Here is a 13184-nt window from a genome sequence, read left to right as displayed (position 1 = left end):
CCTCTGGTGGACACCAGTGGAGCAGAGGCCACTCAGGCCGGAGGCCCCAGGCAGCAGCGCCCCATACAACGCGAGCCACACAGCCGTCAACCTCCACTCCCTGCACGTGGATGCCTTAGGGGGAGGTTCTGCTGGCGGCAGCTGGAGACAGGAGGGGAGGCGGGGTTTCCCCAGGCATCCTCACTGTGCCAGTTCCCACCTAGACCCAAACTGGATGCCTGCCAGGGACTCGGCTCCGGCAGGCCCCAGCCAAAGTTTCTTCTGTTAGCACATGAAATGAAACCCTGGGCTCTTACCAGACAGCAGCCAAATTGGAGTGCAAATGCAGGCTGTGAGGGAACCTCGAGGTGCGCGCTGTCCAGTACTGCTGGACCACGTGCTGCTCCAGCCAGCTGCGGGCATCCGGCTCCTCCGCTGGAGGAAAGTTCAAGTTGACGTGGTTACGTTATGTGCTAACAACAAAGTAGGATCACCTTTGTAACAGTATCTGAACTCATCACTCCATTCAAATATGCAATAGGAAAAGGCTCTTTAAAGTAACTGGTACCACCCTGACTGCCCTGGCTAGTAGAACTGAGTGCTGGCTTGTGAACCAGAGAGCTGCCAGTTCGATTCCCAGTCAGGGCAGATGCCTCGGTTGTGGACCAGGTCCCCAGTAGGGGGCACTTGAGAGGCAGCCACACACTGATGTTTCTCTCCCTTGTGTCCCCTATCTAAGGATAAATAAAATCTTTTTAAAAATCACAGCTGACAATATTCATTTAAAACCATATATTAAAGAGTGAGAAGTCCCAGCCCCCCAGCAGGCTCCCCAGCCCAGGGCCCCAGTGCCGGAGTACCGGAAAGAGGAGACCCCACTGGATGTGGAGACAAGAGGGGTCCCGTCCATCCAGGCAAGATGGGACTCTGTTGGAAACCAAGGTGCCCACTTAAAGGGCCTGCACACAGACTCGCTTGCCAAGGTACGGAAGCAACCTGTGTGCCCACGGGTAGGTGACTGCATAAGGAAATGGTGTGTATGTGCAATGGAACATTACTCGGCCATAAAAGAGAATATATTCTTACCATTTTTGACAAAATGGATGGGCCTTCAACTCATTATGCCAAACAGAGTAAGTCATATAAATACCATATGATTTCACTTATATGTGGAATCAAGAAAACAAAATAAATGAACAGAACAGAAATACACTCGTAGATACAGAGAACAGACTGCTGGTCACCAGACAGGAAGGGGGTTGGGGAGCTGGGTGAAAAAGGTGAAGGGATGAAGGAGAAATTGGTAGTTACATAATAGTCATGGGGATGTAAAGTACAGCACAGGGAATATAGCCAGTAACATTGTAATAACTGTGTATAATTTCAGACCTGTTCAAGATTTATCAGAGGGGTTAATTTGTAGGGTATTTATATGTGTAACCACTATGCTCTACACCTGAAAATAATATTGAATATCAACTGTAATTGAAAACCTGAGAAAAAAATTTAAAACTAGTTAACACAATTCAATAATGTAGTAAAAAATAAATAAATAAATAACAGAATAACCCTGGCTGATGTGGCTCAGTAGATTGAGTGCAGGTCTCAGAACCAAAGGGCCACCGGTTAGATTCCCAGTCAGGGCACATGCCTGGGTTGCTAGGCCAGGTCCCTGGTGGGGAGCATGTGAAAGGCAACCACATCTGGATGATTCTCTCCCTCTCTTTCTCCCTCCCTTCCCCCTCTCTAAAAATAAATAAATAATATCCTGAAAAAATAGTAGAGTAAAAGAAAAAATTATAGGGTTATCTTCCAAACAAAGAATAGAATTTGATAAAGTTCAATATTTATTCAGGAATACAAACTCCTAGGAATGATACTGCATCAATTTCATAAAGGCCATGTGCCGAGAACCTGTACCCAAGCCCATCACACTCTGTGGAGGAATTTCAGGTGCAGACTTCTTAGGGTGAAACCCACCCACTTCACTGCCCTGGCTTCCTTTGCAGGCTAGGGGGCTGGCTGGAACACAGAGACTGCTGACACGCCTTGAAAAAGACGTAACATATAAAAACCAGGAGAAGGAGATAATACTGTCAATATTGGCAGAAGATGCTGATCTATACAAAAAAACCTAATGGAATAAACAAACTTTTATAATTGAAATGAGAGTTCAGCAAGAAAGTTGGATATAAGAACAATTTATAAGAAAATAGTGTTCTACGTGTGCAATAAAAACAAAAAAGACTCCACTCACAGCAAAACCTGTTAACACTGTACAAACCAACAAACAGATACTTAAATCTTTATAAAGAAAATTTCTAAACTCCACTAAGACATAAAGACTTAAAAGAAATGTAGGTGTTTTGATAGGAATGATGTCAAATATTTCCTAAGCTAAACCCATAAATTCAACACAATCCCAATAAAAATTCCAGCTGGATTTTCAAAATGGAACCTATCATACTGCTTCTAAAATGTCTAGGGAAGAAAGAGAGAGCTAGGGAAGTTTTGGAAAAGAGTAGAGGAGGTGAGGGGAAACTTGCCTTCTGTGTGCTGAGACATACTTCCAAGCCACAAGAAGAGAAGCATTCACTCCTTGGCAGCCCACATTAAGGAAAGAAGATGGGATGTGCAGAAATAAATGCACATGTTAAAACAGGACAACGGCGGGAGCCCAGAGCAACATGGGAAGAAGGCACTGCTCACGAGATGGTGCTGGGAAAACTGGCCCAGGATGTGGAGAAGCAAGCAAGCGGGACCTTGAACCTCACTCTGTGTGTATCAGTGGGCCTGGCGGGTGCTGGGGACCTAACCCTAGGTTGTAAAAAAAGTGAATAGGATGTTTTTGTAGAGAAAAGTATCAAGACCCAAATAATCAACACCATGAAAAATGCACAGGTTTGACATTTTCAAAAATGACATCAAAGGATATTCTGCAAAATATTAATACTCAGGTGACTAAGAAAAGACAATTACAATGTTTAAAACCTATAGGAAATAATAGCTAGATATCCAAAGAAGTTTGAAGGGTGAGGTTTGGCAGAAAACAAAATGCAAAACGCAAGCGAAGCGGTCAATACGTTGTAACGACCCACAGGGACCACTAACAGAATGTGCAGTTGCAAAGGGCCAAATCCTCCACAGCGGCTGCGGGGGCGGAGGAAATGGTCACAAGGCGATGTGGGCAGACTTGCCCCAGAGCTCCACGCAGAGAACAGGTCCAAGGTTCCATGCAGCATCGCACCTGCAGGCAATCCACAACCAGAGCCTGCCAACCACCGCAAAGTGTTGCACAAGCAGTGAACACGTCAGAACATGGGCATCAGCTCCTTCAAAGCAGGTGCCTGCAGCTGGGGACGCGGCCAGCACGAAAGGCCAGCGGAGAGGAAATCAACGCAACGCCCTGAACACGCCGGTGTCAGTGACAGGCTGTGCGTGGACTAGGCCACACTCGGCCACAAAGGTCCACATCATGAAGTAGAAAGGAAGGAAAGGGAAAAGGAAGCCAGAAGCTCATCAGGATGCTAAAATCAGTTTTAATGATGCTATGTCCACTTGGCAAGGTTGAAGTCCACTGCCTAGGGCCTGGTCATCCACCCCAGTGGCTGGGGTGTGTGTCATGGCTGTGTGAGCACGGGATAACCACTGTAACCAGGCCTCGTTTCCTTATCTACAAAACGAGACATGGATTTGATGACCTAATCTATCAGGTTGCCTACAGCTCTTTCTAGATTCTACAAATTCATAGTTCTTCACTACAAATGGAAAAAGCAGACATCCAAATTGAAAATTAAACAGTATAGATCTTTTCCTTTTAGTTACCAACCTTAGCAAAGGCGATCCTTCTCCAACAAAAAAATAAACTAAAACAGCCCTGAGGCTGGTCTGGCTCAGTGGATTGAGCATCGTCCTGCAAACGGAAAGGTCACCGGTTCGATTCCCAGTCACGGCATATGCCTCCGTTGCAGGCTGGGATTCTGGCTGACAGCATGTGAGGGCAACCTAGTGATGTGTTTCTCCCTTCCTTCCCTTATCTCTAAAAATAAGTAAAATCTTAAAACAAAAACAACAGATGCCAGCATCCATGAACACGGTACCTTTCCAGCCGACACGTGGCCCCGGTTTTCTGTGGTGGTCCTGTTCTTCCAAAGGTGTGCGGTCCACCTGAATCCCAGAGTCCTCCCTGCTCAAGGGCTGCTGATCGTCTTCGTCCTCACTTTCTTCAGACCAGTTCTGATCAGAAGGGGAGATATGCCTTACCCTGATACACCAGAAACTACTGATATAAAAAGATCAGGAAAATTTCAGAAGAAATGAAGCTTCTTCTAAGTATCTGGAAAGTCACTATAACAGGGTGACATTATTTCTGGTGGAAGAAATCCCAGCACTCACAGCTCCTCAAAGGATGCTTTAAGTACATGCATTCTGTTCAGCTCCCTAGGACTGATGATTTGATGCGAGCCCTTAATCAGTCTTCCATAAGAAACTATTCTGACCTTGGCTGGTGTGGCTCAGTGGATTGAGAGCTGGCCTGAAAACCAAAGGGTCCCCAGTTCGATTCCCACTCAGGACAAATGCCTGGGGTGTGGGGCAGGTCCCCAGTAGGGGGCGTATGAGAGGCAACCACACATTGATGTTTATCTCCCTTTCTGTCTCCCTCCTTTACCCCCCTCTAAAAATAAAGAAAGAAAGAAAGAAAGAAAGAAAGTCTTACTGTTCAGTGAAGAATGTTCCTGTTTCAGCCGACTTGCTGCAGAACAGAGGACCCATAAAAGTCACCCACGTCACTTGGAACAGATATTGTTTCAAGAGCAAAACGACTGCCACTTACCGGTGTGTCCGCATCTGGACTCAGGCCAACTTCTTCGCCTTCCAGCAAGTACTTGCCCCAGTCAAAGTCGTCTTTCTTTTCTGAAATGTAACAGAAGAGTCTCATCGGTGTTACCAACTGTGTGTGAATATATGCAAAACTGTAAGAAAAAAAGCTTCCAACACTCAAAATAAAATGCACTTGGGAAATGATTCGAATACATTTTAAATTTCTTTATCTTCAATGCAAGTTTTCTCTTTCTATTGGTATCATTGAAAGTAGTGCAACTTACAAAGTCAGAATTTATATTTTAAATGAAAATTTGCAATCGCAAGTGTATCTGAGGCAACAGAAATATTTTAGCTTTATAGATGTTTACAAGGTTTTATAAAATTTAGTTTTACAGATTAAGGCATCTGATAACATACCCACTTCTTTTTCTCTCGGTGTCTCCACGTAACCGCAGTTGGAAGGAGAGTCAGACAGGCAGAGGAGAAGGGACAGTATGGAATAATGCGCATCTGTCTTGAAAACAAAAGTGAAGAACGTGAGCCACGCTGAGGTTGCTAAGAGCTTTTAAGACTAGTCTGAGTAAAGAAAACGAAATCCCTGGCTGGTGCAGCTCAGTGGACTGAGCATGGGCCTGTGAACCAAAGGGTTGTGGGTTCGATTCCCAGTCAGGGCACATGCCTGGGTTGCAGGTCAGGTGCCCAGAAGGCGGCGCGTGAGAGGCAACCACACACTGATGTTTCTCTTCCTCTCTGTCGTCTTCCCTTCTCCTCTCTTTGAAAATAAACAAGTAAAATCTTAAAAAAGAAAAGAAAAGAAAAGATAATTCCAGACAGTATGACCTCAATCGTTTTTCTGGGTGAGAAAATAGGAATTACAGTGAAACGACTCCTAAGCTCTAAACTATTCTTTTAGATTTTATTTTTCAGTTGCAGTCGACATTCAATAATATTTCGTGTTGCTTTCAGGTGGACAGCACAGTGGTTAGACAGTCATATATTTCACCAAGTGTGTCCCCAGATATTTCAAGTACCCACCTGACATCATAGTTATTACAATACTATTGACCGTACTTCCTGTGCCGTACTTCACATCCCTGTGACTGTGTGTTTATTTTTTAGAGAGAGGGGACTGAACCAGCGACCTTTCACTTTAAGGGATGATGCCCAACCAACGGGGCCACACCGGGCAGGGACCCATGAGTGGTTGGTGACAGCCAATCTGTACTCCATCTCTTCACCTTTTTACCCCAACCTCTCCCCTCCCCTGCCGTGGCCACGGCCAGTCTGTCCTCTGTATCTGTGAGTCTGTGTCTGTTTGTTTATCTTGTCTTCCACAGTCCACACAAAACTGAAATTGTATGATATTCGTCCTTCTTTGCCTGAGTTATTTCATTTAGCATAACACCCTCTGGGTCCTTCCATGCTGTTGCAAAGGCTAAGATTTCATTCTTTTTTTTTTTAGGCTGAGTATTATTCCATTGTATATGTGCACTGTTCTGAACTACTTTGAGAGTTCAAATGTGTACACACGAGGAACCTGTCAAAAACGCATTACCGAAATTGTAACTCGGAACCGTCTGACAAACCTAAGTTGAGAGACATGCTACCAAGTAATTGGCCTGTGCAATCCTGAACGTCAAGGTCAAGAAAAAGAAAGACCGAGGAACTGTGCCTGGTCAGACGCCAGTGGAAGAACCTGAGGCAAGGGAGCACAGGGTTCCTTTTACTATTCTTTAATTTTTCTTCCTGCTTTTTTAAAACATAAACTACATTGATTAAGTTACATATAAAAATTTACCAAAAAATGAAAACACCCCAAATATGCTAAAAGCCAAAAACTGTGCATGCAGGCAGGGTGAGGGACATCTCTGACGTTCAAAGCCACATCCGCTCTCCCCACTCTGTGGTCCAGAGCATCTTGTGTGCTTCTCCCAGTGTTTGTTGTTGTCAATACTGTGTGATGCAGAGTCTTCTGTATTCTGTATTCCTACCACTCAGTATGAAGCTAAGGACCAAGCAGACACTTGGTAAGCTTTCCCGGAAATGAGAAAGTAATAGATCACTAATAAGGTTCCAAGGAGCTGCCTGTTAGTTCAGAATTCCTCACCTGCTCAAAAATGCTTGACACTTCTGGGAAAGATGGAGGCGTGGGTACACAAAACTCGCCTCCTCACACAACCACAGCAATCACTACAACTACAAAATGATCACCCAGAATAATCAATGAGCTGTATGGAAGTCTTAAAACCAAGGAATTAAAGAACTCACATTCAACCGGACGCAGAGGAGAGGCGGACATGTGAAGATGCGGGGCAGGTGTGGTGGATAAAATAGGGAGGGATACTTCAGGAGCAGGGGGTCCCAGCCCCACACCAGACCACCCAGCCCAGGGCTCCAGTGCCAGGAATAGAAGTCCCCATAACTTCTGACTATAATAACCAATAAGTAGTGGGGGCAGTGGGAGAAACTTTAGGATTCTTAGGCGTCTCCTCTTAAAGGGTCCGCAATGGACTTAGGACTCACACACTCCCTCCCTCAGGGCTCCAGCACCGGGGCAGCAGCTGAGGGGCAGCGGTGGCATATGGGGAGAAACTGAAGCATGTGGCATCAGGGCGAGTGCTGGGGGACAGCTTCCTCCGGGACAAAACTCCAGAGGCCAGGCATCGGCCATCATCCCTCTTCTAAGCCTTCCCAAAGGCAGAGCCACAGAGCAGCTACATTGTATCTTAGGCTCCACCCACCTGGTTCACATGGGTGGCCCTGCTCTGGCAATACGTAAGGCTCCACCCCATTCAATTTAAGGGTGCACCTGTCTACGTCAGGCTGCACCAGTAGACAGGGAGTCAAAGCAGCTCTACCCAATACAGAGGAACAAACACAGGGAGGCTGCCGAAATGAGGAGACAAACATGGCCCAAATGAAAGAACAGATCAAAACTCCAAAAAAAAAAAGAAATAAAATGGAATAAAGCAATCTATCACATTCAGAGTTCAAAATACTGGTTATCAGGATGCTGAAGGAACTGAGCAAGGACCTCAGCAGCATAAAAAAGATCCAGTCAGAAACGAAGGTTATACAAAGTGAAATGAAAAAACTACAGGGGATGAACGGTGGAATGGATGAAGCCAAGAATCAAATCAATGATTTGGAATATAAGGGGGAAAAAATTCATTCATAACACCAAGAAGAAAAAAGAATCCAAAAAAATGAGGATACGGGTAGGAGCCTCTGGGACAACTTCAAGAATTCCAACATTCGCATCATAGGGGCACCAGAAGGAGAAGAGAAAGAGGAAGAAACTGGAAATCTATTTGAAAAAACAATGAAAGAAAACTTCCCTCATTTGGCAAAGGAAACAGACATGCAAGTCCAGGAAGCACAAAGAGTCCCAAACAGGATGGACCCAAAGAGGACCATGCAAGACGCATCATAATTAAAATACCAAAGTTAAAAATAAAGAGAATCTTAAAAGCAGCAAGAAAAAGGCAGTCACCATATTTTTCAGACTATAAGACGCCCCCCCCCCCCCAATTTGGGATGAATAATGATTGTTGATGAGTTCAGTTTGATTGCTGTTGAGTTCAGTTTACATTTACATTGGTGAAATATTACGTTCTTTATATTATTAAATATTTTACCAAATTTTTGCTTCAAAATTTTTCCCTCTATTTTCCTCCTTTAGAGGTTTCCACCTCTAAAACCTAGGTGTATCTTATGGTCCGAAAAATACAGTACCTACAGAGGCGTTCCTATAAGACTCTCAGCTGATTTCTCAACAGAAACTTTCCAGCCTAGAAGGGACAGGCAAGAAGTATTCAAAGTGAAGAAAAGCAAGGGACCTACAGCCAAGATGACTCTACCCAGCAAAGCTATCGTTTAGAATCGAAGGGCAGATAAAGTGCTTCCCAGACAAGGAGAAACTAGAGGAGTTCTTCATCACTAAACCATTATTATACGAAATGTTAAAGAGAATTATATCAGAAAATGAAGAAGGTCAAAACTATGAACATTAAAATGGCAATAAATTGACAACTATCAATTCAATCTAAAAATCAAACTAAGTAAACAAGCAGAACAGGAACTGAACCACAGATTTGGAGATCATTTGGAGGGTTATCAGTTGGGTGGGGAAAGGGAGAGAATGGGGGAAAGGTACAGGAATTAAGAAGTATAAATTTGTAGTTACAGAATACAAATGGGGACATTAAGAAGAGCATAGGAAATGAAGTAGCCAAAGAACTTCCATGCACAACCCAGGACATGAACTAAGAGGAGGGATTGCCAGAGGGAACGGGGGTATCAGATAAAGGGGGGCAAAAGGGGAAAAAAATTGAACAACTATAATAGCATAATCAATAAAATATATTTTTAGGGATGCCTGAAATTCCTTCACCAAGATTTTTTAAAAATTTGAATTACGGACATTAGAGAGAGGGGGTGGGGAAAGGGAAACATCAATTTCTTGCTCCACTTACTGATACATTCATTGGTTGATTCTTATATGTGCCCCGACTGGGGATCGAACTTGTAACTTTGGTGTACCGGGACAGCACTAACCAACTCACTCCCCAGTCCAGGCCCACAGAGAATTTTATTCCTCTTGAGAAAAGTCATCTAAAATGCAAATACAGCCAACCCTTGAACAACTTGGGGATGAAGGGTACTGGCTGTCCACACAGTGAAAAGTCCACACACAACTTAATCTGCACACTCAGGTTCCCAACCGTCAGCCGACCCTTGAACAACCTGGGCTTGACTGTGTGGCTCATCTGAAGTCTGTGGGTCACTGCACACAGCAGGTCCCATGCACATCACGCCGACGTGGTTCAAGGGCCAACTGTAATTGAAGGAAATAAGTCTCACTGTATAAATCTATTATTTAGTAACAATTGCTGTCAGATTGGGCTATTTGTAGGGAAAGGGGGGCTCTATGCACCTGAAGAAGGTGCAAGTTACCACAGAAAGTTGAAGGGCATGTGTACAGTACTTTGCTTCTGGCATAATGCAGGACGGCAGTCTTCAAATCTTCTCCACAAAAGCTAATTATAAAGGTACATGAGCCCTAGCTGGTGTGCATCAGCAGATTGAGAGCTGGCCTGCAAACCAAAAAGTCACCGGTTCGATTCCGAGTCAAGGCACATGCCTGGGTTGCGGGCCAGGCCCCCAGTAGGGGGTGCATGAAAGACAACCACACATTGATGTTTCATTCCCCCTCTTCCTCCCTTCCCCTCTCTACATAAACAAATAAAATCTTAGAGTGCTGGTGCATAGCAAGTGTTAATTCATAAAAACAACTCTTCGACATGCCCTTTCTCCTTTCTGTCCCATCCACTCCCTTCCTTCATCGTTGAGCCCTTAGTACATCAGATCCTGGTTATTACCAAACTGTCTCAGAAACAATGTGTCACACCCAGCATTTAGCTGTCCTGGCTGGGTGGGGGGGTGGGGGCAGTCACTGAGCCCACGTGATGTGGCATCTGCTGGCTCTTCGTAAAATTGCCCAGAGGACCACAAACCGCCTTCACACAGGCGGTTTGGCAATGAGGGTCCAGAGAAACCAAAGCTATTTCAGAGGGATGGTGGGATTCCAGGGCACGTAAACTTGGGGTGGCCGATGCCCTGCTGTGCAGAGCCCCGTGATTCTCTCACAGGTGGGGGGCCACGCCAGGCATCAGCTGGCTGCGGCTTCACTCCCCAAGAAGCAGGAGTGATTCGGTTTCCCCTCCCGCCAATCAGTTGGTTCAGTTTCATTCAGTTGTGTATCAGTAAGCTGATAAATGATCGGGTTCTTCTTTCGGGATCAGTATTTATTGATCGGTACTAACTACCACTAATAAGACAGCCTTTACCAAGGGGAACGAATAGGGAAAGCCTCAGGTCCGCTGACCACAGAAATAGAGTTTCAGTCGAGCTACAGATAACACCTTGGCTTCAGCTGCATTTCAGGCCCAGGCCCACACAACCCCAAATAATCCCAGGAACCACACCCTGAGGGAACGAGACAGAGCAACAGCGTGGCTGACATCAGGACCTAATACAACAACCAACTACTCCCTTCCCCGGCCCCGGCCCACCAGCAGAGCCTAGGAACTGAAGCCTTTAGCTGCCCTGATTAACATTTTTTCTCTATACAACCACCGCCTGGAAGCCACCAGGGAGCCAGGCCATGAGCACTAGCTCACCTGTGACTGGGACTCTGCACCATTTCCTCCATAGGACACCCTTCCTTTCTTGGCTGCAAACTCCTGACTGCGTCTGATTGGGCTGTGAAGCGCGCAGGCAGACCAGCCACCTCAGGTAAGAAAGGTGTGTTTATGGCCCAATGGCCTGGGGCCACGTCCCCTCCTCCCTCCCGCCCTATCAGAGTGGTGTTCAACCAGGGCCAGACAGGAAGTGACAACAGCAGCCTCATGGCCGTTGTCAGGGGTGAGTCACCTGGACCCCAGAGCTGTCAGTTAAAGCGGCGACTGCAATGGCAGGTGAGCAGGGCAGCCAGTGATGGGGCCTCTGTGCGGCACGCTCTGGGCCAGGGGACCAGCTGAGGGCTTCCCAGGCAGCTCCTGGCTGCCAGACAGGCCAAGGGGGTTGCTGAGCTCGCCACACATCTCAGGGTGACTGGAGGCTGTGACACATGCACAGAAGAGACTGGTGTGGATCCACCCCCCAACACACGCTAGACCACAGGAGTCGGAGTCCACGCACAGAAAGGATGAGGGCCAACACAGTGTGAGCCAAGGCAGGCTCCAAAATGGCCTGAAGTACCCTGGCTCATGTGGCTCAGTGGATTGAGTACTGGCCTGTAAAGCAAAGAATCACCGGTTCAATTCCCATTCAGGGCACATGCCTGGGTTGCAGGCCAGCTATCTGGTTGGGGGCGTATAGCCGCAGGTGCACACAAAAACAGCTCAAGATGGAAATCAAAAGCTCAAAGTCAAGTTGGAGGTGATGCTCACTGTTTCACTGTGTTATTCTGCATGACATGGGTTGGGGAGGGGCACCGGTATCTGCTGATGCTGCTGGGACCCATGGGGCCTGGTATGTACTGAGGGCTCTAAACACACACGCCACTCTTTTTACTATTAACACTATGGTATCGTAGGATTGAATGTCTTCATTCAATTCCACGGGCTCCCCAGAAAGCTGCAGGCAAGGTCTCGGGGAGCAATCTCCCCCGACGGCACACACTCAGAGAGATTGTGGCTCTCTCTTCTCCAGAAATACCTTCAGAGCCCTCCCTGAAGGTGTCTGAGGCTCTCTTCCGTGGGACACCAACTTTCACAGCGCACAGTGGCCCAGGGGCATCCAACCTTTTGGTGTCTCTGAGTCACACTGGAAGAAGAGTTGTTTTGGGCTATGCGTTTAATACACAAACAGTAACGAAAACAGATGAGCCAAAAAAAAAACATTTAAGGACATTTACAATTTGGTGTTGGGCCACATTCACAGCTATCCTGGGCCGCATGTGGCCAGTGACCGCGGGCCAGACACCCTGCTGAACAAAGAGACAGCCTCGCGCAACAGAGGTCCCTGGGAAGGTCAAGCCAGTTAGCTCAGACGCCTAGCTGACCCAGCTGGGAACCCCAGAAAGGTCTTTAGGACTGGTGCTCCACTGGCTTCCGACACAGAACCCGAGCCCTGAGGGTACCCTGTGGAGACGGGTTTGTGTATGCTAGAGCACAGGTGGCAAATGAGTGGTCCGTGGGTCAACACCTTGTTTTATCCGGCCGGGCACCTTGTTTCTACCCAGTTACAGCACTGAGCTCTCTCGTTTAACTGTTAAGGAGTAGTTACATGCATATAGTACTAAAATTACACTCGACCCCTTGAAGGCAACCGTGAGGCTCATGTGGCCCCTGGTGACAATGAGTTTGACACCCCTGAGCTAGAGGCTTCAGGTCACACACCAGACTTCTGACAGCACCAATGTGCCTTACAGTGAATGCCTGTTTTCGTCCGCTTGCGGTCATCGGATGGACCTCTGTGGGGCTGCAGACCGAGTGGCAGGGTCAGCCACGTGGGCACTGTGTGTCCATGTGACAGACCCCGAACAAAGGCCCTGGGCACCAGGGCACCGGGGAGCTTCCCTGGTTCTCACGAGGCACTGTGTGTGTGCAGTCACACACTGTCACTGCACGAACCAAGGGCGCTCCATCCCTCGTGACTCCACTGGGAAGGAACCCTGGAGAGCTGGTGCCTGGTTTCTCCCAGCTGCCAACCCCGGGAATCGTTTTCCTTTGCTCCTTTTAATCTGTATCATTCCAGTGTAATCAACCGTACCAGGAAGGGGGCAGCTTTTGTAAAGTTTTATAAACCCCTCTAGTAGAGAGTGCTCAAGCCTCAGGGTGAGCTTGGGGACCTATGATGGAATCTGAAAGTGCTTA

At 46.8% G+C, this 13184-nt stretch overlaps 1 protein-coding gene across 1 annotated transcript in view; it reads right to left on the bottom strand.

Moving 5' to 3' along the window:
* The window catches only part of TUBGCP5 (tubulin gamma complex associated protein 5), a 47844-nt gene that overhangs the window by 28976 nt on the left and 5684 nt on the right, over positions 1-13184 (bottom strand). Inside the window, exons 4-7 of the mRNA XM_028503671.2 lie at positions 5221-5317; positions 4814-4893; positions 4080-4215; positions 297-414 (exon numbers count right to left, since the gene is read on the bottom strand). Of these exons, the coding sequence (XP_028359472.1) occupies positions 297-414; positions 4080-4215; positions 4814-4893; positions 5221-5317 (431 nt within the window). The remainder of the gene's footprint in view (positions 1-296; positions 415-4079; positions 4216-4813; positions 4894-5220; positions 5318-13184) is intronic.

The sequence above is a fragment of the Phyllostomus discolor genome, chromosome 12 (genome assembly GCF_004126475.2).
Source record: "Phyllostomus discolor isolate MPI-MPIP mPhyDis1 chromosome 12, mPhyDis1.pri.v3, whole genome shotgun sequence".
NCBI classification, from domain to species: domain Eukaryota; kingdom Metazoa; phylum Chordata; class Mammalia; order Chiroptera; family Phyllostomidae; genus Phyllostomus; species Phyllostomus discolor.
This window is presented reverse-complemented; position numbering and strand designations above follow the sequence as displayed.